The sequence below is a fragment of the Embiotoca jacksoni genome, unplaced genomic scaffold (assembly GCF_022577435.1).
Source record: "Embiotoca jacksoni isolate LCO1_2020_lvr unplaced genomic scaffold, fEmbJac1.0.p SCAF_23, whole genome shotgun sequence".
Classification (NCBI taxonomy): domain Eukaryota; kingdom Metazoa; phylum Chordata; class Actinopteri; family Embiotocidae; genus Embiotoca; species Embiotoca jacksoni.
In genome coordinates, this window is record NW_027185374.1 from 3598568 (window position 1) to 3625910 (window position 27343).

Consider the following 27343-nt stretch of genomic DNA (forward strand, 5'->3'; position numbering starts at 1 on the left):
CTGATTGCAATGCAAAGACCATGCCATTATATATATATATATATATATAAATATAATGGCATATATAAATATATATTAAAAAAAAATTTCCCCTCGGGGATTAATAAAGTATATACTTACCTACCTACCTACCATATATACTGCTGCTTAATTACTTTAAATGCTTTTTGTACAATTTTCACGTTCTCGACGCCCGACGTTGACGTGACGCTGTCACGCTGCGGTGTAGCCACGCCCCTCCCAGCGTCAACAACTGGATTCCAGCTATTTGTATTTTCGTCAACTAGCATAAGCTAGCCTGCTAACGACGATTCATCGCGTTCGTAAAAAAAAAAAAAAACAACAACAACAACAACAACAAAAAACGAGTTAGTCAATCCGGATGGATATTTATTCATTTGTATTAGTTTGAAACGCGCTCCAATCGACAGCTTTGCGCCGATGTGCAGCCGATGCCAGCGGAAGGACCGACTGGCGCACCGTCCTTTAAGCCGCCTCTGAAACCAGCTAACGCCGCTAACAGCTGACCGCAGCTGGCTCGGTTGGCTCCGAGCCTTTCAACAGCGACGCAGCTGAGATTTATCCGCCGAAACCATGAATCTTCTCTGACATCGGTGCGTACGACTGCGTGTGTAATGTGGTAATGTCGGGTAACGGCACGTCATTTGTTTTGACTCGGCGGCGGGCGAGCTAACAGGCTAACCACGGGCTTGTTTGTAGCAGCAGCAGCAGCAGCTGCACGGAGCCACGCCTGGTCCATTTAAAGTCACGTTTGCGGCCTGACAACCATATTTATTTATTTATTTTATTTATTTTTGTTGGCGAGTGTTTCACCAAACTACGTTACAGTGCTCGTTTTTTTTTTTTTTTTTTTTTTATTTATTTATTTATTTTTTATGTACTTGAAGGAATTCCTGTGTTTTGGTCCACAGAGAGGAGCGAGGCCCAGTTGGTTGTCACATTGGAGTAATCCGAGCCCAGAACCTGGGAAGGTGGGTCTCGGTTCGGTTGACTCGACGGTGAAGAGAAAGTGAGTGAGCCGAAAGTCAGCTCGCTGGTTTGGATCCGCCGGAGCTGCCGACATGATGCCGGTAAGTGCACACATCATCCCTGGCATAAGGAAAAAAAAAAAAATAATAATCTATTGTCCCTTTCATGTATTTATTCAAGATCAATAGCTATCGATTAATTGGACGTTTGCTCATAATCAAATCTGTGTGCAAGTTGTCATTCTCCGTATAGGAGCAAATTTAAAAGGAGGGTGGGGTATGGGGGGGGTCCATCTAGCTTTCAATCTCTGAAATTATTCATAATAATCAGGTGTAGATGAAGGACACGGTTAGACTTTCTGTCAGTCCACACATGTTGCACCTTCAAGTAAGATCCATATCTTTTGCTTTCCCCTCCACTGCTTCTATATCTTCTATTATATTCTATAATCTATAAATGATGTCAGTTCCTTCACATAAAAAGCTTATCTACTATGACTTTATCTGTTTTTACAGTACAGTGTATTTAAAGCCTGAGTGCATAGCTGCAGGACTTACATTTTTCATGGCTTAAACCTTAAAAATATGTATATATAAAAAAAAAGACTACTAAAATGTAAACAGATTTTGTTATGTCTTAGGTCTAGTGTTTTTATATTTCTATCTGCTTATATCACCAATGTTTTTCCCCACAAGATACCATGTGAAATCTGTCAAATAGACAGTAGGAGCAGGTGGATTACAACACTGCATGTCATATTAGGGCTTCACACCCTCTGCTTGTTCATGAATTATAATGACCTCGTATTGTAAATGCAAACAAACCGGTAGACGTTGGCACACGTTAGATTCAGAACTATTTTCACTCGGTTGTTTTTCCACTGCTGTTATTGTTCAAGACGCTGGTGTGTTACAAAGAACATAACACCCAAGTGGCAGCCCCGATGGAGTCGTGCTCTGTTGGGACCTCTTTTGTTATCTTTAGTGCTGAGAATGCAGCGATGGATTGTGGGAGAAGTGATTACGGTCGGGGTTTTTGTTTTTTTGGCCGGGGGGGGGGGGCGGCAGGATAAGTTTACAGTAGGTTCACTCAGGTGTCATCACCTATGGAGGCGATTCCCCACTTGTCCGCTTATCTTTCCAAGTGATTGGTTGAAAATACACAGACCGGCTGTTATTGGATTAAGTCCCAGAACATAACCCCTGAGAGGAATCGTACGTTTCCCGGAGAACTAAGAAAGTAACTCCATATTCGCTGCAGTCGCCCGAGTTCTCAGGATTGACTGCGACCGTAGCCTCCGTGGACAGTCGTACCCTGTGGCACCGACAGGCTATCAGAGTCAAAGAGCCAGTCGAGCAGAGAGGCAGCCCGGCTCTCGGTTCTCGCGTGACTCCGGCAGCCAATGAGACCCTGGCAGATCTAGGTCTGTGTGGCTGCGTCGACTAATGCTCTGTTGTTAAGGGGAACTTTTGAGCCGAGTAGATTGTCAAGTGGCATTAATCTCACAGTGGAACTGGGCAGAGCGTGATTTACAGGAAAAGTAAACATTGCATCTTTATTGTCGCTTTCCCATTTTTGTAGACATACAGGTTTAAAATAACACCCAGGCCAGCAGTTATGGAAAAGCACTTGGAATTAAAAAGTAATTTAATGGATCTAACTATTACTGTTAAGCCTTTTCCCCAAAACTCAACATGAGCAGATGAAAAGAGTCAGATATGGATTTGTTTAACAACTCCTCACTGTTGGAAGAATATACATTATTAATTAGACTTTCTAAACGCTGTCCACTAAAGCGCATTAGTCAGCTTTCAATCAAAGAGACACATTCTTTTTAAACAGGGGATTTAAACTTGTAAGGATCTGATAGATTCCCACTGTGATATTTCCTCTCAATCTTTTCAACACAAAAGCCAACGCTTTCCCGAATGAAACTGTGAAATATAAAATGAGTTTGTGATTGATAGCTACGACACATGTAAGCTATACGAGTCTGTCACAGCACAACCAAAGTAACTAAACTATCCAGAGCCAAACATCTTGGACGTACCACATTCAAACCCAGCTAAAGGAAAGATGTCTATTTATTTGTGTCTTGTTCTTTGGTTGGTCAGTTTAATTCACATCATTTATCACATCGTTATCGCGTCTTTCCTCCACACTGTTTGGTATCAGTTTACCCTGATAGGTGATTTTTGGCGTTTTTAAGCCGCATTAAAGGGGTAGATTACACCACATTTAATGTTAATCAAGAATGTCGAAGACAACATTGCCATGTTTACCTCCACACATTTGGGCTTCTGTTTGATTCGAATTATTTTGCACTTGCAGCTCCCTTTATCCTGATTGTTCTCCATTGTTTGGAATCTCTGGCATTTGAGTTCGAGTTTGTGCTCGGGAAGTAATATTCTGCTTCATTGTGTGCACCTCTTTGTGAGTAAAATGAGTGACGGGATTTGTGAGAGGAAGTGACGGTTTGAATCACACTGCTGGAGATCAGGCCAGCCAGCAATCCCTTTCCCTCTCAGAAGTTAAACGATCCCCAGATGATGCCCGCTGCAGCATCGGGCCAGAGAGACTCTTGTCTTTCAAGTCATGTGCAGCCAACGTACAGTATGAGCATGATCTCAATCTGGACTCTGCATGATAAGTGCTCTGACCTGCCTGCCAGTCGCAGCTGTGCCCAAACTGCTCTCACTAGCAGGGAGTCGGTGGTGTCGCAGCCTCCGGCACATCCCAGGGACGCTTTTCCGACAGAAGAACTTGTCGGACTACACCCACCGCCCTGTGACTCCCTCCCTCTCTGTCCCTCTCCTTCTTGCTGTTTCCTTCACACTCAGGCTCCCCCCATCCCCCTCTGCCTCCCTCCCTCCCTCCCCAAACTGCACATGCAGCCAGTGTTTTTTTTTTTTTCCTCCCAAGTCTCCTCTGCAGCACTTTTCTAATGCCACTGTCGGGTTTAGAGGTCCGCTCGAGATGGCGTAACAATTCCAGTCTCATGCCTGCAAAAGCGGCAGAGCTATGATGAAGAGGTTTGTGACTATAGTGTTACGTGGCCTCGTTAGCCTCTCCAAGGAGAACCCCATCTGGGCAAAGGAGCATCACCGGCCGCCAAAGAGGGAGACCAAGAGGAAACGGAGGGCGGTCAAGAGAGCCAAGAGTATGGGCAGACGCAACTTAGTGAGGGCGGTTCGTATTTCTCCACTGGTCACTCGGCTGGATCACTGGAGTCTCTGTTCTTTAATCTTCTCAATGTATTTTCACGTGATATTGTAGTTTCTCTTCATGTGAAGGTGTAGCTTTGGTGTCTTTTTGCAATTAGTTTAATTACATTAAGCCCAAATTTGCACCTCCTCTCGCGTGATTGGTTGACTGTACGGATTATTTGAAGGTTTCGTTTTGACATGGTCTGAAGGATGTTAAGCGTGCAGGCCTGATTTACTGATTGGAGTGCAGATTATGTTGGACTGGATACTTTTTTGTTAGTCCGATATGTGATGCATATTAAATAGGAAATAATAATACAGAAAATTGCCACCAGAGGAAATACTGCCGTCATTCCTATCTGTATTCAAACTGTTGTTGCTGGCCTCATTTGGGCAGTTTTGTGTCCACTATATTTGATTCCTGCACTGGGTTGTATATTATTATGCAGCTGGTAGCACTCCAATATCCCTCGAGTATTAGCAAAGTCATTATCTATCAGTAAAGACCGAACAAGTCTCCAGCATATTTACAACACTTTGTTTCAGATTCCTCTCATTTTCATGTCTTGCTGAGGTCCATAAAATGACTCCCATTACTCATTTATCCGTCCAACAGTTCATAATAACTCTGAGACGCAACAGGAAGCCGCAGATGATTAGATGAAGGAAAGGCAAAAATAAGACCTGCGCCTGGGCACCATTTTCTCATCGTTTGGTTTCCGAAAGTGCGGATAGTTGTTGGGCTCATAGTCAGCTGAGAGAAACTGCAGGAGCTCCCAAGCGCAACTGATCGTATTGTTTCGTTTAGGCTGCTGCACAAAATGTCAATGAATCACAGTTGCATCATTAGAAAGGATGAGTCACTTTGTCTTGGAGAAAGTGCTGGAGTAATAATCTATTGGTAGCTATTGGTAGTGACTAAAGCTATGTTACATGTGACAGCGGTGTGTGGAATTGATAATGGACCCTGAGGCCACATGTGCTGTTACGCATTTCACATTTGCTTTGAAGTGGCAACAAATTGTACATGTGTATAATATCGTCTTTTTCATTTAATTTTTGTTTTCAGTAAGCAAAGTCATTGGATTTGACTGAATTTTGTCCCTGAAAAGTGTATAACCTCCTTCACTATGCTAGATGTATAGTTGCGGTTTGATTGAACCACTTTGGCAGGTGTTTGTTTGGTTTTTTTATCGATTTTGATTGATTTGTTTCGACATTGTAGTCGACATTAGATTGACATTGGGAGCCATGTGTCTAGAAGTCAAGAGTGGAATAACAGAGCTTGATGCTGTAAGTAATGGTTTATTTTTTTCTGCTGCCTCATACTTAAATAGTTTCTTGGCTCAAGTCCTCCCTGTTATTTAAAGGTGAAACAGTGAAAAATGTACAAAAACTGCCAAAGTGGATCAAACCCAACCTGAACTCCAGTATGAGGGATCCACACCTCCCTTTTCTACTCTGTTTACTGACAACGAGCTGAAGTCGGATCTAACTTGCATGAAGACCGTGCTTTTTTTCAACCAAAGCTTTTTTTATTATTATTATTTTGAGCATCCTTCTAAAACCTGCTTTGTTTTCAGTTCTATGCACTTTATTCCGTAAACTCCACACAGTCCTGTTTTTTTTTTTTGTTACGACGCAAAAGGCGAGGTGAGTGAGGCCTGTCACATGAAACAGGAAGGCACTCCTCAACCTCCTGGAGCGCTTTGTGCCACAGGAAACTCTGAAAGTCTGCCAGCCACTGAGCAGGGAAAAACATATTGTGCAGATGTAGCATAACACAGAATATAGAGCAGTTTTCTTATATTAATCTATTTTTCTTATCACATCCATCAAACCACATACATAAGCAAAATGTACATTTAACTCAAATAGTCCAGAGAGGATGAATGGAAAATATTTTTATATTCAACTAAATGTTTTGAGCATTGAATAATACAAAAAAAAATGTCTGGGTCAAAGTAAGATTTTCATATCCATTGAATGCACCTCTTATCCTTCATGTTATTCATGTTATCTTTATTCTACGACACTGAGAAGCCTTGTCATAGGATCCAGAGATTATTCACCCAGGCTGTGAACATTCATTTATTGCCTGTATTTTACAACCTAAATTTAAAATGGAGCAGTTTTTTTTTTTTTTTTTTTTTTTTTTTTAAAATGCCTTGCAGAAATATTTAACTGAGTGAGTCAGTACTTTATAGTGACTGAATCTTTTTAGATATGCTTTATCAGCTTGGACCATTTGGATGTTGGGATTTATTTATTCATAAAAAAAAAAAAAGTATTGGCCTTCTTCCAGCTTTTCTCGTTTAGGGGTAACATTGTTCACTGGTCATGTGTGAGTAAGTGTGTGTGCGCATTACGTTTATAGTAAAAGGTTTGCTTCGTAATTCATATGGAAAAAACAACAACCCTGTAGCCACTTGCTTTACTATTAGTTTGATATCACAACAGCTTTTTGTTGCGTTTCTGTCAGTGCCTTCATTGATTCGTTTCACCGTTTCAGGCCGTGACATACTGTCATACAGTCAAAAGGTCCCATACACATCACCCAACCAGTTGAGGATGTTTGGACAAGTAGTATCGTACAGTCTTATTAATGCTAGTAGCTCTTGAAGCACTCTGAACTTTAAAGATCTCATATTATTTGAATTCAGACATTTTCTTCTATCATAAAGCAGATCGAGGTGCAATATACATGCTGTGAAAGGGTCAAATCATACAGTCCACACACAAATGCGCACAGCCAGCATTCAGGACTCTTTGGACTTCCATAAATTAGTAATGTCATAAATTCTCGCTCATGTCATATGTCCACTCTCAGCACGGCCTGCTAGCCAACCTTTTATGTGGAAGAAGACACAGCACAGTGTCACTCAGAAAAGATTTAGCCAATCACGAGAGAGAGAGTCACTAATATCAAGGCCTTAGAGACACAGTCACAAAAAAGCCTTTTTGTGGTAGAACTCCAGAGAAGAGCTTAAGAGAGGAGATATTAAACTATATTTTTAATACTTAAAACCACAAAAATAACTTTTGATGGATTTCAAGACTGCAAATGAAAGAGAGAAGAAATTTCAAATTTGGGGCCTTTACCTTACAGGTAATAGCTTTAGCTTGAAAATACGGCAACACTGGAATATTTTTGTTTATTTACCTCCTCCTATCCTCAGTATTCTGCCTTTACATTACTAAAGAGTTGATGTTTTCTGACTGTTATCTCTTGACAGCTCAGAAAGACGTGAATGAACTCTTGCTTTGATGACTCATACAAATGCAGCCAGAAGCATGTGAGGGCTTGTATCGCTATGTTTTAACTTCCAGTCTGAACTGCGTGTGTTCAACATGTTAATCACAATAAACAGAAATGTGGCAGGCGCAGACATGAGTCCACCAGCAGCTCAAACCAACAGCCCCGGCTGGTCGACAGCATAGTGTAGTGTCAGCACAGTGGGCTTTGTACACCACTGGAGTGGGTTAAGCTTCATCCTTAAACCACTCCAACAGACAGTGACATGTTTTCTCATTTCTTGTATGTTATATATTTATTATTGCAATTTAAAAACACAAATACGTATTGTAATGTTGTGTCCTTCGGTGTGTTTGAGTTCGTCTCCTCCCTGACTGTTTGTCTTCCTCTTCCAGATGATATTGACGGTGTACCTCAGCGATGGGGAGCAGGCTGTGACTGAGGTGCCCATCACCCCCGAGACGACGTGCCGCGATGTCGTCGAGTTCTGCAAAGAGCCCGGCGAGAGCGGCTGCCACCTGGCTGAGGTCTGGAGAGGCAACGGTAGGAACGGGTTAATGCTGCGCTGCTTCTTCCCGAGCCCGTTTCTCTGATCCGGGGCGCCAAATTGCCTCATTTGCGTTCACAAGTATTTCATTTTGTGAAGCAGGAGCCTTAAGCTTTATTTATTCACGTAAAAACAAGCATTTAATGAATTCAAGTTCAGGCGCCGAGCAGGGCCATGCTTGACTACCTGAGCAGAGGGAAATCTGTGATTCATCGAGCATGCAGAAGAGAAGAAAGACATGCTTTACCAAAAGTACATTTCTGTCATCAGAATAGAATAATTCACTAGAAGTACAAATGTATAGGTCAGAGTGGGGTTACGCGTCCGCTGCACTGTCACAATAGATTCCACGTTGTCCAAACGATTTGCTCTCATCACCCTTGCCATACTGACACGCCCGATGTTATCAGCATTTTTTGCTGAGGGCCGACTCCCCTGTTGAAAAAAACATCCCAGTCAAGGGCTTTATTAACTCGTGTTATGCAATCGTGTTTGGCCGGTGCCTGACAATGCAGCTGTCTGCCTCCGAAACCTCCTAAAACCTCGCTGTCGCGTAGTTATCCATCAATCTCTCTCTTCCTAAGGGTATCATAACTTGACTGATGACAGATAACTTAACAGAATAAGCATAAAGTGATTTAATCAAGCTCATCATCCTTACGAATGTATGGCAGGCTTGTTTAATGTAACACCCCCCCCCCCCCCCAAAAAAAAAATGGGAAGAAAAGTGAACAAAAAATAAACTCTTTAAAGCAGCAGAGAACAGAAAACTTATAAAAAAAAATTTTTTTAAAATGCTGTTATGAAATTTATTTATGCCTATATGCCATTTTTGTATGCTTAAAGAAATAGTTCAAGATTTTGGGAAATATGCTTGTTTGATATGAAGTCATGAGACCGGTAACTTAGCTTAGCATTAAGACTGAAACCTGGGAAACGGCTTGCCCATCAAAGAAATAGTTTGACACATAACTGCTTATACGTACGCAAATGTTGTCATTTTCACTCAAGTATTAACTATTAATTACACGAGGTGTAGCTTTTTAATGAGGGATCTTCAGATTTAAGCACATTTTGCTTCTTCGCTACAGCCGTTCCTGTTTTCCGCAACTGTGCTGTTAACTGGCACAGAAAATGTGGAACGTTGGACTGGTCAGACATACTCCAGAAAATAATCACACCGTTCATTTTTCAATAAAACAAACTTAACAGTGACTGTTCCTCCTTTCCTTTCCGTCTCTGCTTTTCAGAGCGAGCGATCCCCTTTGAGCACATGATGTACGAACATCTGCAGAAATGGGGGCCTCGCAAGCAGGAAGTCAAGTTCTTCCTCCGGCACGAAGATTCGCCGACCGAGAGCAGCGATCAGGGTACGTGAAGTCTGCAGCTCTCTCCGCTCTGCGTCGTAGTTTCTCCAAAGCTGAAGCCTCAACAGTTGAAGGTCGTCGGGGATTTCCTCTCACCGGTTCTGGCCGGCCGGCGTCTCCGCGTTCCTCTGTTCCTCCCGCCACCCTGCCATCTTTAGTCCTTTCAGTCTGCTCGCTTTCTCTTGTTGCACCTTCCAGCACTCGCATAATGCATTTTCCTCTCACTTAAGCCCAAACAACTTATTTAGTCGTTGGTGTTTTTTTTTTTTTTTTTTTTTTTTTTTTACAGCTTTTTCAACTTTATGCTTTCTTAAATTGGGTTTAAGAGGTACCTTGAAACCATAGTTGGTGCGTGGTCTTTGTTTTCTCTTGAGAGGCAGGTTCTAACAGCACACGTGCGCTTTAAAGAGTTTTCATCTGTCATCCTTTGGCATTAAGAATTTAAAAGCCTTTGTGAAAAGGAAAAAACGAAGTTTATTTGATGCTTGATGGTGACAGGCCAGAGGAATAATGGAATAATAATTATGCCAGTTTTCACATGCACAGTACTGACATGAATGTTTTTTTTAAGATTTACATCTGTATGGAGCCTCATAAAAACACGGGTGTAAAATAATCCTGAACCTTAACATGATCACAGCCCTGTGCGAGGTCAGAGACTCACTACGACACATTCTTTCTAGTACTTATGTTTATTTTAAGTTATTAAATGTATAAACGTACATACAAAATGAAGTGGTGGTAGGTATTTCAGAAATAACTGACTGTGATGTGATCCTGATTTGATTTATATTGGATTTAAAGAGGGAACTTCCTTAAAAAGGTTTATTTTTCCCCAACAAAGGCACCATCAAGACACCCGGTAATTCTTCTTTTAATGATTTGTAGCAAAGTCGACAGTTTCCTGTCTTATTTTGTGAAGTTGAACATGTTTATTCTCATATTCTACCAAGCCTTTCTTATTAAATACTATGAAGAAGGTAGCTTTAGCAAGCAGCGCCCGTCCCAGTTGTCAAATCCCTCTGTCATGTGCGATCATGTCAGGGAATTTTCAAACTGTTCCAGACAATGGTTGTTGTCTCTGAATCGGCGCTCGTCCGTGCACACTTGTGTGTATTGTATGTTTCAGCCCCGTGTTTGTGACGGTGACTGTTTCTTTTTTCGCAGGGAGTCAGCAGTCTCAGGATCAAACGAGTCGCAGAGGTGGAAATACTGGAGAGAAGCACAATGAGAACGGGGTGAGGCTTCATCAGCGTTGTCTAAATGTTGTCGGAATACGCAAAGGTTCACCTCTGCGTAGGCTGCTGAAGCAGTACGACCGCGGTATCGCAGGTCTGTTCCATTTCCAGACGCTGTCGGGGTTTCCCCGTCAGGTGTACCCGTTGTTGTGAATGTTCAGCTCTTTAGCTTTAGGATGAGTGTACCAGAAGATGGGAATGACTCTGATAAGAGCAGCCTCTGGCGCGGCGTCCTTTCTCTCTCAGACCATCTGTCCCAGATTTCACAATAGCAAAGTGTTGCGGTCAAGGAATTGTAACTAATTCAACCTTAAGGGTTGAAGGAAGAAGCCAGCAAAGCAGGAGAAGGAGGCTCTGCGGTTTTTGTTTTCAAAAGAAAAGATTGTGGCAGTCGAGCACAAGAGCACCCAGAAGCTATTTCTATTCATTATATTAAAAATCCACAACTTTTGGCTTTGTTTGTGTTGAGGAAATATGAGGGCATTCATTATTTCTATACTGTGCAAGCCCACAAGTATTTGGACGGTCACATATTGTTGTTCTTCAGGCTTTGTGCTTCAACACATTCAATTAGAGTTAAAAATAGTCTCAGCTTTGATTCGGTAAACTTAATGGACTACATTCATCATTCAGCAGGGAGGCGATTCTAAACATACGACCAAAGCAGCCAAAGAGTTCGTCAGGGTGACGAGGTGAAATATTCTCCACTGACCGATTCAGTCACTTGAACTCAGTCTGACTGAAGCTTTGAGCACTGTGTGTTAAAAGGGCTGCATCTCCCACGCACTTCTTTTTATATCGACGTAAATCCGCAGCTCACACTTTAATATACCATCCGTTATTTCATCTCATTGTGGATGTGCTTAAGCACCATGAACCGTGTGTTACCGACCAAATACTTTAAGGTTCGGACCGTAGATGCAGAAACTAGCTATTGATCGACTCCCCAAATGGCTTTTTTTTTTTTGGATTAAGCACCACGAGTACCGTGCTGCGAGCATCTAAAGACACACCGTCTTATTTCTTAGGCACCATTTATTCTGCTTAGAGAGGAAAACATTACCGGTGGCATGGCTGGCTCCTCCTAACCTCCCAAGTGACGAGGCTCGCTTGTGTCCGAGTTTCTTCTTAATATCTGATTTAGAGGATTATATCAGTCGGCCTGCCGGATGATATAATGTTCCCTAAGAGGATCGTTGCTTCGGCTTTTCCACAGGCTGCTGCCCAAACCCCAGAGGCTTTCTCTCCACCAAGCAGAGCGGATCGTCCTCTGAGGGATGCTTTCTTAAAGAACAGAGAACGACGGGGATCGCGTGCATTTTTCTATATGACCATTTTAGCTCACATGATTGATAATGAAAGCTCATTGGCGCCATTGAGGCATCTCACTTCATTTGCTAAGTGATAAACTGTTCATTAGAAAAAGCAAAAAAGTATTTGAATTGATTTCATTATTCAAGTGATTTTTTTTTTTAGATTTTTTTTTTACACAGGCAGACATAACGCATATCCTCAGATTTTAGTTTTGCAGTTGAGAAATGTTGCTGCTTTTCTGCCATTTTTGATTCTTCATTGAAACACTTTGGGTTTGTAACTTTTGATTAACAAACATTTTACTTTTTATTTTGTATGTATAACAAATATTCAAGATATTAATCAATGATGAAAGTAACTATTTTAAGTAGCAATTATTTGCATTATCTGTAAATGGTTTATCTTTTGGTCCGGAAAATATCACACTGTAGCGAAAAGTGTGGAGTCAGGAAATTATTGATAAGAATGAATTACTATTAGAGTCGTGGCTGAAGTTTTCTGTTAATGAAACAGTCTTTTTCATTTCTTCCAAAATATTTGCACCTCAGAATAAGATGGCATGAATAATGGCGATTAATAGCTGAGGTCTTTTTTAATTTTTAATTTTTAAAAAAATTTATTCTAACACCCGCTGTATAGTTATGGGATGGGTTTATGAGCTCATCAGTGAGCTCTGCTCAGTTGGGGTGTTTCTCCAGCTCCCTTTTCACCATTATCCGAGGAGATGTGCTGTGTGTGTGTGTGTGTGTCTCGTCCTCCCTCGGGGGAATCGTCACCGATGCGGTGGTGCCCGAGTGCATCTGAGCGTGGCCGGGTGTGTGTGCCGGTGGCTCCCCCCGCTCTCCGCTTCCCGCTCGAGTGCCCTCCCCCCTTTCCGAGTCTTTCCAGACATCCTTATAGCGACAGTAAATTCCTTTTACAAATGCCGGGTAGGAAGACACCGCTCGAGCCGTGAGGGCTAAATTGCAACGACGTGTACGAGTTTGGATGCGACTTCCACCAAAACCGCAAAAGTAGAAATTATTCCCAAAAATTAAAAACATGTTTTATTCAGACCACATGAGTCACAAAAAAAATTCCTGCCTCATCTAATCGAGGTTGAGCAGTGCACACAGCACTTTTGTCCTTGCATGTTTATTTGACCTGGACTTTATCTGCAGCACTTTACATACGAGTCGGATTATCTTCGGCAGCTGTAAAGCTTACACTTAAAATACAGTATGCTTCTTAATAATCTCATCACCGGTAAAGAAGCCTCTGTCTGAACCGATATTCTACATTTCTCAGTCTGTTGTTAGAAATGAACACAGTGACATTTCCTGCATCGTCTCCTCCCTCTGAACATTCGTCCTGAAGGCAAAGTCTGGGAGCACTGCAGCATTTCGGTTGTAGTTTAGAGGAGTGTGTTCACTCGGTATGCTGCTTTGTGTAGAAACTGCTTCTAGGAGATTCAGAAGTCTGAAGAAGAAAACTTGAAATGTGCTAGTCAGCTTTCCTTTATTCTGCGAACAACAGCTTGGTGCCGGGTTCTGGCTGAAGAAGAGAACTTCATGAAAAGTGTTTGTGGAGGTGAAAACTTTTTCATTTGTATTGCAGCAGGTTTACTGATATGTTCTACTGGGGCTCTCTGAAAGTAGATAACATTGTGTTGCATGAGGCTGTCTATGTCTTCGCTGTACAAACCCTGCATGCAGAGTTTTCTCTCGTTACTATTAGAGCTGTGACAATCAGGCTTTCGTTGATTGACAGAAAAGTAATCGGCAACTGTTACAACAATAATCCGCTGATTGTAAATTTCAATCGAAAAATGCCAAACATCCCGTTGATCCAGCTTGTAATGATAAAACAGTTGTAATGATCTGCTGCTGGGTTTTTTTGTTTTGTTTTGGGAGGTAAAACAAGCAGATTAATGAAAACATTGTAAAACTTTGTTTATACCCTCAAGTCAGCTACATGTCTGAGTTTTGCAGTTTAACAATGTAAAGAAAGAAAAAAAATTCTAAACCTTCAGCCAGAATCACTCAAAATATTATTGTAGGAAATATAGCTGGCACAAAGCTTTAGGTTTAAACACGATTGTTTCCCTATTTATGCAGATATGAGATAAAGCTGGTTTCACAGCTTTACATTGTATACTCTATAAATATAGTTGAGCTGCAACTATGACGTAATAATAACAGAAAGTTAATCACCAGCTATTATGTTAAATGTTTTAAGTAAGTGATATTTTCAACATGACATATTAAAGACCAAACAACTAATCAATACTTTGAGAAAATAATCAACAGATTAATCAACAATGAAAATAATCATAACTTGCAGCCTTTTAACATGAATGAAACCTGCTCACAACATTGACAGATGAATAGAAATACTTCCTGAGGCGTAAAGTATTTTCTCACGTTGAACACCCCAAACAGTTCATCAGGAAAATAAACAAGAAATTGACTCATGATAAAAACAGTTGTTAGTCGCAGCTGAAATTACTGTCATAAACCATAACGGTAATAACAGCCTTTCAAATTTCACTTTGCTCTGTTTCACCTCTTCTGAATGTTTTGAAGTATCAGAGCAACACAGCTTCTCATTCATTAAAACAGTCTTCTGGACAAAAAGGAAGGAAATAAGTGGGAAAGGGTGGATAGTTCATGCAGCTGAATGCCGTTTTGTGTTGCCGTGACAAAAGTTGCTTCTTTGTCTGGCGATAGCTTCATTACAGCTCAGTGTTTTCTTCCCCATCTCATGAAGCTTATGCCTTGTGTGTGAACACCAAATGACACATTGCCCTCAGAGTCTCGAATCCACAGCTCACTGACTGAGTCTGCATCACAATTAATGTCCCGTCATAATGACGATGTTTTGGAGGAGGGAGAAGCCCGACGCTCAGCGCTGTGAAGTCTCCTGCTGTTTGACCCTCTGGCTGCAAATGGCTTATTTTTTTTTTTTTTTTTTTTTTTTTTTTGCATAATTCCTTTCTTTGTGCTTTGTCTTTGCACTTAAATTTTTATGTAACGTTTTTATCTTAAGCCGGATTAATTTTCTGCACTGATTGACTTGCACATTTGTCTTAGAAGAGCTGTTATATCAAGCATGTAAAGATACACAAAGATACATGGCACAGACTCTCCAAACTTACCATTTGGATGTTTTAGGTACTTCTGATAAAAATGGATCTATTCATCTTTCAGCTTTTGTCAAAATTACAGAATGTTGATGATTTGGCGAGAAGAGCAGCTGTGTATTTTTGAAAGTGTGTCATCCTGCTCGTAGCAGCTCCCGTAGGGGGAAAATATAAATATCAGGTCATGGCCTGGTCTGAATCAAACAACTCTTGAGTACAAACAAAATAAGGCTGAGATTTTAAGCCTAATGTACATAATGTTAGTGAGTTCTTTTTCCTCGTGAATTAAAACATACAAAAAGTTCAGCGCCATGATGCGCGTGGAGCTATAAGCCGTGTATGTAAATACCTCACCTGATCAAAAACATCATGTGCGTTACACGCATTCTTGTGATCACTGGTTCGTGCGGGGAGACCCTTGAAATGCTTCAGCATGCCTTCAGCAACGAAGCAATGAGCTGGGCGAGGTGTTTCGAGTGACATCCGATAGTTTCAGAGGGGCGGGAGGTCACTGTCCCAAAAGGCAAATCAGGTCTGGAGCAACCAGGTGATTTTTCTTTGACATTCACAGGGTTTGGCACCATGAATTTGTCCCCCGGGGGTCAGACTGTCAACACCGAGGTCCGCTGCGACGCTCTCGGGCGTCTGAGGTTAAGCATTCGGTGCAAATGACCTTAAACTGTGGCGATGATAACGCCGTGCCCACTCACAGCGCGCTGGAAACACTTTGAGTTTCTTGCCCTTTGTCTCTTCCCGCCACTCCTGCTCTTTCTGCTGCGCAGAAATTTGGACTTAAGATTTGCCGTGCGCTCTCTGCTCACATGTCGGCTCCGTGCTCAAATCGTAGATGCACCCATACCGGTGGTCACAAAGACATGTGTAACTCGAGCGTTGATGTTGAACAACACACAACGTAACTTGGAATAGTTACTCACAAAGGTCATAGCTTCCTTCTGCTCTGCGCACGTCACACGGCGGCGGTCCGTTTGCGTGCGACAGAAGGCGGTCTCGGAAATTTCTGATCACCCCGTACGGTGGTTTCTGTAAAGAGGGATCACCGGCGAGCACGTCTTTACTGTTTAAAACACTTAGAAAGTCTTATTTATCATCATTCTCAGTCATCATCAGTGGTTCCTGTAAAATCTCAGTGGGTGTCAACATGAAGATCACTCTGCTCAGATTTGAGTGCGTTGACCAGTTCTTCTGCCTGTGTGTGTGTGTGTGTGTATGTGTGTGTGTGTGTGTGTGTGTAGGTGGGGAATCAGCGTGTGGAGCTCACGCTGTCAGAGCTGCAGGAGATGGCCACGCGTCAACAGCAACAAATCGAGGCTCAGCAGCAGATGCTTGTTGCAAAGGTAAAATCTTCAATACTTATCTCACTACAAATCTTTCCCCTGAATATGATCATGGTGTTTGCAAAATGTACTTCTTACTTACAAGGCAACACGCTGACTGCATCCATTTGGCATTCGTGGATGACTAAGCTGTTCTAGTGTAATATTGGGAAACATTAGAGTGTTCATGTTTCTTCTCTGGCTTCATTTGCAGTTTGTATTGTCAAATCTGTTGTCATTTTAAGTAGAAATGATATCTGTAATTTGGCCATTTCCTTAAATCTTAACGTCCTCGTACGCTGGGATCAGACGACACGTTATTTTTTTTTCCTTTTACGATGGTTATTGCGTGACTTGTAAATTCTCACAGTGATTTATCTGAGAGTTTAGGCAGACTATACATCAGCACCCGGCCAATCATAGCCCGTCATCTTTTACATTTTCATACATGACCAGCGCGGTACGGGGTGGCTTTATATTGTGCCATTTAATCTGATCCCAGACGCAGACTGGGCATTAGTTCAGTGAGTGCAGGACAAAGCCTTGAACCTCCTAATGGACCACTGTTGCACTCGTCTCATCCACTCGTCTCATGACCGGAAACGGGGGCAAACCGTTACGTAACAAAAGCGATGAGATGCAGTATGAGTCACGGTGCAGGGATTGTCCAGTGTGTCAGAAATTATACTTCAGTCATTAGAGGAACACGAGCACAGGCGCAGTGTGTACTGAAATGATTCCACTTTTCTCTAATCAGCTGCAGCTCCACATCACTGTGTTTTTGTTTGGATCTGTGGAAAGCCTCCTTGGTAATATTTACCGCCTCCTTTTACCAGTAACGTTATTTGGAATGCAGATTTTGCCGCATTGGCGGACCATTCGTATTGGTTCGATTCGGTGACATCAGGATTTCCTTGTCTAAGAGAGGAAATAGTAGAAGACCTCCACCCTAACGGTCTACCTCGTCACTCTCGGTGGCTTGTCGGGACACTAACTCGGTCTGACCACCGTGCTTGTGGTAACCACTCATCGGTCATGCAAGATGAGTCCCACTGTAGACCGGCAGAGAGAAAGACTATTTATTGCCTTTGTTGTGGTGGCTGAAAAGTAGGCCCACTTGAAGCCCTGCAGTCATTTGGAAACCTGGGCCTGTCATTTCCTATTTTAAGACCCTAAGTGGAGCAGTTCTCAGTTGGGTAGAGCTGAAGTCATCTGACCCTTTCTTCAGCCTTCAGACCGTCTTGACACAGCACAGCATTTAATCTAATGCTCACAGTAGAACGATGTAGCCTAGTTTTAGGGTGATGTCTGCCACAGAGATATCTTGTCAGCTTTGGTTTGGTGCCTTGCTGGTTTTACATTCAGGTGTTGCCAGTTTTGCACTGATGAGGTAAAATTCCATACAATTTGTCCCAAACTTGCAAGAGCCTGTTTCGTTAAGATAAGGCTTGAGGTGATTATGCACTTTCTAATTTTTTTTTTTTTGTCCCTGTTATATCAATGTCTGTGTCGTTTTCTGAAGGAGCAACGTTTGCGTTACCTGAAGCAGCAGGAGCGGCGTACGCAGAACACCGTCTCTGAGAGCGAGAAGCTGCAGAGGCTGAAGGAGCGTGTGGAGAGCCAGGAGGCAAAGCTCAAGAAGATTCGAGCAATGAGAGGCCAGGTGGACTACAGCAAGGTCATCAATGGCAACCTGTGTATGTATACTTACAATATACACGCAACTTCAACACTCGGTAATATATCACATAAGCACATACTTTATATCCATATTCAAACCTAAAGAAAACATGACTTTGGCTAAGTTGAAGTCCAGACAATCTTAGTTCTGAGAATATATCTGTTATTGAATTTTTTTTCTTTTTTTTTTTTTTTTCAACTATTTCATTTTTATGGATGTTATAGAACAACTTTGGCACAGCTCTTTGTTGGTACTCATGACAATATTGACCTGCTAAATTAAAGCGTCTACTTTACTCTTGGGTTGTCAATGAGCTGACGCGAGTCCTTTGTTTTGCACGTGCAGCGGCAGAGATTGAGCAAGTTAGCGGCTTGTTCCAAGAGAAGCAGGTCGAGCTCCAGTCCGCAGTGCTGAGGGTGGAGCAGCTCAGCCTGCAGCTGGAGGACCTGCGGAGAGGAAAGCTCAACGGCATACAGAGTGTCCTGGGCGGCCAAGTAACCGGTGCTGCAGCCCTGGAGCTCCGTAAACTGTACCAGGAGCTCCAGGTAACGTGCAGTAGAAAGAAGTTGGTTGTTTACTTTCCCTCGGGCTGCAGTGTATGCTGGTATATTTGTTTATATCCTCATTTATCGTTCCCAGATTCGGAACAAGTTGAACCAGGAGCAAAACAGCAAACTGCAGCAACAGAAGGACATTCTGAACAAGCGCAACATGGAAGTGACGCTCATGGACAAGCGCATCAGCGAGCTGCGAGAACGCCTCTATAAGAAAAAAGCTGAGGCACGTCAAAAAGAGAACCTCCCTGTAAGACTAGGAGCGCTTAACACATCTCCTCCTAAGACTGTTTGCTTCTGACAAAACTTCCTGTATCTTTAAGAAGTCTGTTTACACACTACAGTTGTTCCTTTATAAAATCAAACAAAATCATTATTCTAGGTTTTCAAGTCTTTGTTTATGTCCCCTCAGCAGCTCTGCAAGCTACTTTTAGTATTAAAAATAGTATGCAGTTCTCTGCTGTATACCTCTGGACACGTCGTTCCCTCTTTCAACACGTTTGACTATTTTTCTTACAGCTGAACAGAGCCAACGGGCCTCCCTCTCCCCAGCCTGCTCCTGGTACTCTGGGTCGAGTTGCTGCCGTTGGGCCGTATATCCAAGTCCCTGTACCGGGTCGACAGGACGGAAGCTACACTTTACCCCCTGATCCGCTGAAGCCTCAGACACTGGGCGTCAATAACCAAGCCAACCACGGACGCACCAAATCCGGTTGGTTGACACCTTTTATAAAATGAAACCTACGGTGCATATTTATCTCAAAATGGTAGAAACTGTACAATGTGTGACGAGCTTGATTACAGGTAGTCCCAGAGGCAGATATCTTAGGGCTGGGTTATATATCTCAGAATATAATGGGGTTATAGTCCTGCTAAATGACCACACTGGAAGTGTAGCTATGCAAATGAAAGGTGGCGCAAGTAGCTGAGTAAAAAAATGGAAAATAAAGCCAGAAAGAGAGGAAAACATGCCTGCTTCTTTTCACACCCTCCTGCACAGTTAAGGCATGAAAGTGAGTTTGAATGTCGGATAATTTTCTTTCAAAAACACAATGAGCTCTTTGTTCGATGTTGGAGAAGTGTGCGGTGTGCAGCTGTCCGACACTATCTGACCACCAAACATGCATTCAGACAGACCGTGAATCCAGATGTTTGCTATGCTTTCAACACTTCCTGCATGAACAGTTTGTGACTGTGATTCCCTCCTGGGCCTGAACTGTTTCCCTTCCTACCTGACTTCTCCGTTACTTCTCCACCTGGACCTGATTTCTGTGATTCCTTTTTTTCCCCTTCCTGTCTAACCTCTGTCTTTCTTCCTGTGTGGTGTGAACTGTATTTCCCTCCCTTGTCCTCTCCTCCTGTCTCGTGTGTCTACGCTGTCCTTGTCTTTTGTAACGTCTCCGTTTGGCTGGGTGGTGGGTTGGGGGGTGGGCGACTCTTACCACCCCCGGGGGCAGACGGTGTGCGAAAGCCTCCCGGCCCTTGGAAAGTGTCTGATTTAGACATCGTTGTGGACCCGGTGCCCCCATCCCTTCCAGAATCCCACCTGGGCCCTGGAGCCTCCACTGGCTCTGACAGCACGTCTCGTGAGTGCACGGTGCTGCATTAGTTAAAGGGATGGCACCTTCTGAACCTCTCGATTGTAGCACAGGATCCTCAGCATGCACCGCGATTTTTACCCCTCAACCGTACATGAAAAGCCAATCATATAATTGAATTTGAGAGCACCATGACTGGGTTCACCTCAGTCAAACCATGAGCCCCCTAAACTCGAATCGCCTACTGCTGTTTTCATGTCCCACAAAAGTGCCGGGACGCTGATGACTTGCTCCAACAGTCCTGGACAAAATGCAGATTGCACACAGCTGTGCAATCTGAATCCAACAATCTCTGACTGATGGCATCATTAAGCTCCCCTGCCTGTGCCGTATTGTGCCAGCTTATATATATTTATTTTTTTCCCCGAGCTGGAGTGCGAGTGCATGTCGTCATTCCGTTTGGAGCGTTTCCCTCTGCGGATTGGTTAATGACTTCAAAGTACTGGGGTGCCATGTCGAAAAACACTTTGCTGCCATCTGCAGAAAATTCCCGCTCTTGATCGCGGTTGACATCACGGCTCACCTGAGGAAAGTGTCGCTGACAAAGCACTGCTGATCCTGTGCATTTTTTTTTTGTACACTTTTGAGAAGGTTCGCCGAGTTGAGTGCCTCGTAAATATACCACATGCAACGCAGTTCATAACATCGTGGCTTTGTCATAGTTTCATAAGGCTGCCCACGGTAACCCTAACGTTCACGCCACATTCTCCCAGAAACTAATCACTTTTAGTTGTCAAACGCTTTACATGCACAAGGAATTGTACTTGTGCATGTTAAAGTCTCGTTGGATTCACACGGCAGCTGTCACCCCTGATAATCTGTGAGGATCCAGATCAAGAGGTTTCCTTTTAGACTCTGCTTAGTGTCGGTAGATCTGCCTTATCGTTACTATATAGACCATTTGTAAAGCAGACATCTTGGCATCTCAGAGCAAAGGAAAAGCACAGATGTAACTGTTAAGATAGGTGGGCCAGTTCCAGGCTCGCTGTCATGGCTTTCAGGGACATTTAATGGGTCAGAGGTTTTGATGACAAAATTAGTTTCATCTGTCCTATTCCTGCAATGACAAGTCGATGTCTGATGTAAAAACAAACAAAAGTCATTTATTAACATCTACATTGTGGCATTAAACGCATCGATCACCAGCGTAACAGCTGTATGACAGAAACTTTCATTTCTGTCGAAGTGTACAGCATCTATTTCTGTTTTGTCGTCTTTCTTTTTCCTTCCTTTCTTTCACCCTATCTTTACTGTCTAAAAGTACATTTTTACTATGCGCACATTGTTTGTAAAAAAAAATAGGTTTACTCTGACATCTTAGGCGGTATTTTCTGTCAATACTTGAATCCTTTAGTAGCTCTGTTAGTTAAAATACATGTCCAGTAGGAAAATACTAATGCATACATGTTCATCACCATCACTGATGTGAAGTGAAGGCTCAGGATTTTTGTCCTATTGACCAATAGCCCCTTTTAAAACATTAAGTAATAAAGAAAATGTGTCTGGTTGTGAGAACTTGTTTTTAAAAAACAGACAACTTTCTGTAACTAATTAAAGTGCCCCCCAAAATATCTAATCCCTAGATCAGTGTATTTATTATCAGTGTTTGAAGTAAAAGGCACATGAAGTTAACTCTCTGAAAATACATTGGCTTTACTCGTAGTAAGGATTTTAATTGCGATGGTTAAAGACCTGCTTTGATTCTTGATCTCTGCTCATGAATCTAAAAGATTCACATCAACAAAAAAAGGCAACAATGAGTGTGTTTGAATGTCTCTTTATGGTGTCTGGTTAATAGGATGGGCTTCTCAAAATCCTGAATCCTCCATTTAATACCAATCCAAGGTCAAAATGGTACACGTTTTCTGTCTTTATAAAATGTGCTCTTAAAATATCACTAATATTCCCACACTGCGTGGTTATTTATGCGTGAAGACTCAATTCAAATATGAAAACGAAGAAAAAGCTACCATTTGGACCTAGCTCTGGTGGACACACCGAGTCACCACCCTGAACGCCACCTCAGTCATTGAATAGGATCTTTTTGTTCTTTTGCAACGCGCTCACCGTGTCCTGTTTGTGCTCTAGCCAATGATACTGGCTGGCCTCCTGTAGGCAAGACCGGCACAACTCTGAAACCTCCTGAGAGAAGAGACTCGGGCACCGATGCCCAGGGCAAGAGCCCTCCCTCAGGCTCCCCCGTTGCTCCAAGTGGAGAAAAGGTTCGTCCTCTTTCTTTGAAGCTGCTTTAATGTGAACAGACACGTTCATTTTTTTTCTGTAGATATTACTGTCTCCACAAATCGTATTCAACTTCATGGTTAAAGTTCATTTATTCTGTTAGCTTGGGGTAAATTGTTATTTTGGGGCAAGTAATAGATATTTAGTTTTTCTCTGTGTACCAACTGTTTTCATTGATGAGTATATGTGTGTGATTTGGTCTCCTTCACAGGTGCTAGACTCCAAAATGGCTGTGTCCTCCCCTGCCATAACCAAGCCACAGCCACCCCCGTATGGATCCCACCTCATCTCCGCAAACTCAGCCAGCTCCTTGGACCGCCGCAAAGATGTTCCTCCCCCTCGCCCGCTTCCGAACCCACCGGCACCCGCCTGGCCCCGCGTCCCCCCCTCCACAGGCTCGTCCTCCCAGCAGATCCAGCAGCGCATCTCGGTGCCGCCAAGCCCCACCTTCCAGCCCAATGTGCCGCTTTTCCCTCCTGGGCTGAGTGAGCGGCTCGACCCTCCGCCGGCGGTGGCAGTGCGCCCCTTCATCCCAGACAGAGGATCACGGCCTCAGTCGCCCCGCAAGGGTCCACCTACCATGAACTCCAGCTCCATCTATCACATGTACCTCCAGCAGGCGGCGCCAAAGAGCCAGCCACTCAAGCCTGCTCTCAAAGCAGGTGAGAGCTGGCTGAATCTCGACTTTTTGCGATACTTTTGTCAAGAAATAATGTCAAATATCAGCTTACTGCAGCCTGAATATGATGCTTTTCTGTTTTTCTTTGATTCATGTCATAAATTAAATACATAAATTAAAGAGAATACAAGGAATCTTATCACCTTGGACTTTGGAATTGTGATGGGCAATATTAGCTTTGACATTTCAGACTGCCTACTGTCTGATGGATGAATATATATATTTTGAATTGAAAAAATACTTGACTGGTGAATTAATAATGAAAGTATTATATTCAATGGTCTCGACTTAAATTCCTCCGTGTCTGTTTGCCTCCAGTATACGGGAAGCCTGTTCTCCCCTCCAGCTCGACTCCACCCTCGCCTCTGCCTTTCGTCCAGGCAGGAGGAGCCTTCCCGTTCATCCAAGGCCATCCCGGTGAGGACGCTCTAGACGGAGAGTTTGACGATCACGAGAGCTTCCACCACCTGGAGCCGTCAGCGCCTCCTCCCAGTGTGGAGAACATCCCGCGACCACTCAGCCCCACTAAGCTAACGCCCATGGTGCATTCCCCGCTGCGCTACCAAAGTGACGCCGACCTCGAAGTGCTCCGCAAAAAGCTGGCCAACGCTCCGAGGCCGCTCAAGAAGCGCAGCTCCATCACAGAACCAGAGGGCCCCAGCGGACCCAACATCCAGAAACTGCTCTACCAGAGATTCAACACTCTGGCTGGAGGCATAGAGGGAAACGGAGGCAGTGGATCAGGAGGTGGCAACGGTGCGGGTAATGGAACGCCATTTTATCAACCAGCTCATCCTCCTGGATATCTGGGAGGTGACTCTCTGGCTGATACAGACAATGGCAACCTCCTCTCTGAGACGGCGCTAGTGCCGCCGCCAGGGGAGGAGGAGCCGGGCTCTGAGGCTCCACCCACCTATACTGATGCTAATGATAACGAACCAATGCCCTTGCCACCAGAAGGACTGGTGGATCCCGCTGAAGCAGAAGGACCAGAGGACGACGACAACAACAATAACGTTGGAGGCTCTGAGGCGTCGCTGCCCAGCCCTGTGCCGGAGGTCACCACCCCGGAGGAGAGCGGCACGGTGGTCTCACAAACTCTGGTGAGAGTCACACAGACGTTTTATTGCATTGAAAGAGTTACGTTTTCAATAAATACAAGTGTAACGCCGGTGTCCTCTCTGCACTGTAACAGGAGAAGCGCACAAACCTTAAGAAGCCAAACTCTGAGCGCACCGGTCACGGCTTCAGAGTGAAGTTCAACCCTTTGGCCCTCCTGCTGGATGCATCACTGGAGGGAGAGTTTGACCTGGTCCAGAGGATCATCTATGAGGTATGTCGTGACTGTGTGTGTGTGTGTGTGTGTGTGTGTGTGTGTGTGTGTGTGTGTTCACATGAATTTAAAGATATTTGCAGTTAGGACAATCACTCGCCTTCTGATTCAGGTCCCGCTTTGTTTTTCTCAGGTGGAGAATCCGAGCACTCCCAATGATGAGGGCATCACCCCCCTTCACAACGCAGTGTGTGCAGGACATCACCACATAGTCAAGTTCCTGCTGGATTTCGGCGTGAACGTCAATGCTGCAGACAGTGACGGATGGTGAGTTCAGGCACTCGGACCACGGAGAGCAATATCGATGAGTTGCGTCATCTGCTGTTGCATCCGTTTACGTTTACTATTTGCGCGTGTTTACCTGTTTGTATTTTCTTGAACAGGACACCTCTTCACTGCGCTGCGTCCTGCAACAGCGTCCATCTCTGCAAGCTGCTGGTGGAGTCCGGGGCCGCCATCTTCGCCAGCACCATCAGCGACGTGGAGACTGCCGCAGAGAAGTGCGAGGAAATGGAAGAGGGCTACATCCAGTGTTCCCAGTTTCTATACGGTGAGTAACGACACATCAGTCAGTCCAGCGTGAAAAACAATCTGGAAAAAAATACACATTTCAATCCCTGAGGTTTATCCCTCGTACTGTGAGGCAAGCTTGTGTAATTTTTGGAGAACGTCTCGGTTTCTCTCAAGCGTGACGTTGACAGTCTGTTTCGGACTCTGACGCAGGTGTTCAGGAGAAGCTGGGTGTAATGAACAAAGGGACCGTCTACACTCTGTGGGACTACGAAGGCCAGAATCCGGACGAGCTGTCGTTCAGCGAGGGCGACGCCGTCACCATCCTGCGACGACAGGACGACAGTGAAACAGAGTGGTGGTGGGCGCGGCTTGAGGACAGTGAGGGCTACGTGCCCCGCAACCTGCTGGGGGTAACAAAGAAAAAGCATTACTTGTCATGTTTGTCCCGTCTGTTAAATGATTGTAGAGCTGAATGAACTGATTATCTGGCCAAACAATAAAAAGCGCACTGCCAAATGCGGCTGAAAAGTACCGTTTCACTCTTTGGATGAAAGTTTAATCCTGTTTTACCTAAGTAGAAAATAATCTGCAGATTAATGGTGAACGACAACAATCATTAGTAGCAGCCAACGCGGAAGTCCCTTTCAGTGCAATGCCACTAAGAGCCAGTAGGGGCTGGCTCCACAAATACACCAATAGGCTTCCATTCAAAAAGCATTAACTTCACTCACAAAATACAAAGTCTCATACAAATATGGTCATTTCCAAAAAAAACTAGCCAATGCCAGACACCAGACTTTAAAACAGAAGTTCACAAACCAGTGGGTGATGTTGACAGCTGGTTGTAGCCCTGAATCACAGTATTACCCGTTAATAACCCTTAACTCATTGACTTTACTAAATGGCTGATTGGCCGGTTGAGTTTCTGATTAGACGTCATTGGTTGTCGGTGCTGTTCCCTGTTTAATTAGGACTTTGATAAATGATCATATAAGAAGAATGAATTTGTTGGGAAATTGATAATATTAGAATGTCAATAAATCCAGTTTATTGTCTCATCCGTTAACGGGCTACACATGTTTTTAATAAGGGCTTAAAAATAAATATACACAACATGTAGCTGTGCCAAGGCGAAACAAAGAAATTCGAGATTTCAGCGACAAACTACATGATGAAGAACATGCTCAAATCAAACATTTCTCCTCTTTATGTTTGTTTTCTTTACAGCTCTATCCGAGAATCAAACCTCGTCAGCGCTCCCTGGCGTAGTGTCTCACAGTGCGAACAGCTGGACTAGCGACACAACCGAGAGCAGAGAACAACAAAGGAGCCTGGTGCTCCGTCTTCTCCCCGTGGCCATAACTCCCCCCACCCCACCCCCCAACCACCACCCAGACTTGTGCTTCTCACAAAATCCTTTTTTCTCTGAAGCAGTGGGCACAAAACTCTTGACACACACTTACCATCTGTGCACATACAGAGACAAACACACGATGAAACACAAGCACTCCAAAGTCTCTTTAAATGACTTCATCCTGACTCCCCCTTCTCTCTTCCTCCACCTCCACCTCCACCTTTCAACATCTGTCATTGTACCGACTTGATTTTACCCCCAATTCAGTGCCAGCTCTGTAACAGACAGAATCAAACACTAACCCTCGTCTCAGTATTTCTTGCAGTGTTCACACTTCTTCAGCCATCTCCATCTCCCTAATGAGGTCTGTGGTGGCGCACTGGTTTACATGACAGTCTATGGTAACTGGAAGTTCATCTTTTGAGGGTGTGAAGTTGCTGAGTTTTGTCAGTGAAATATAATTAGAGTTATTGGACATTAAGTATTTTTTTAAGGCCAATTTGATCCCCAGGAAAAGAAAAAAAAAAGACTGCATAAAATGCAGGAAAATGTGCTTTGACTGTAACCTAACCACCAAAGATGAATAAAGATTTAACAAGTTGAATTATATTGCTCCCTAAGATCTTGCAGAATCGTTTTAATAACTGCTGAGATAATCAGTTGAAGTGCTGCCATCAGTAATGATTAACAGCTCCTTCTGGATGTTCTCCTGGAGCAGAAGATTTTTGAGGGGAAAATAGACCTTGTTGTAAATCCTCACTATTAAGTACACAGGCCACTCAAAAGAATTCCAGTGTATTTAAGAAAAGAAGACTGTAGATTGACAGCTCACACATTGTCATGAATTGCATTTGACGAACATCATTGCAAGATGTGATTTTTCATTTAGTGTCATCTGTTCAGAATCTGGATGGAGGATTATTGTGGATGTGTGGCAAGAACATGAATAAATTATAAGTGAGCCTTTGGACAATAATCAGTTTTTTCCTCCTGTAATATGTGATTTTTAAAGGTGCA

General features: G+C 43.4%; 1 protein-coding gene across 3 annotated transcripts; it reads left to right on the forward strand.

Moving 5' to 3' along the window:
* Window positions 1-240: 240 nt before the first annotated feature.
* On the forward strand, window positions 241-27289 carry ppp1r13bb (protein phosphatase 1, regulatory subunit 13Bb). Of its 3 annotated transcripts, none has more exons than XM_069158286.1 (19): window positions 241-614; window positions 933-1091; window positions 7848-7995; window positions 9250-9369; window positions 10534-10604; window positions 16293-16394; window positions 17896-18070; window positions 18400-18599; window positions 18694-18834; window positions 19128-19320; window positions 20066-20194; window positions 22295-22428; window positions 22659-23109; window positions 23445-24229; window positions 24322-24459; window positions 24593-24726; window positions 24843-25009; window positions 25183-25382; window positions 26200-27289. In XM_069158286.1, the coding sequence occupies exons 2-19, from the start codon at window positions 1083-1085 to the stop codon at window positions 26239-26241; spliced, it is 3339 nt and encodes a 1112-aa protein (XP_069014387.1). In that variant the 5' UTR covers window positions 241-614; window positions 933-1082; the 3' UTR covers window positions 26242-27289. The 3 variants fall into 3 exon arrangements, with proteins under 3 accessions (XP_069014387.1, XP_069014388.1, XP_069014386.1); XM_069158285.1 differs by having other exon boundaries at window positions 242-614; window positions 18694-18858; XM_069158287.1 differs by lacking the exon at window positions 20066-20194 and having other exon boundaries at window positions 18694-18858.
* Window positions 27290-27343: the final 54 nt, after the last annotated feature.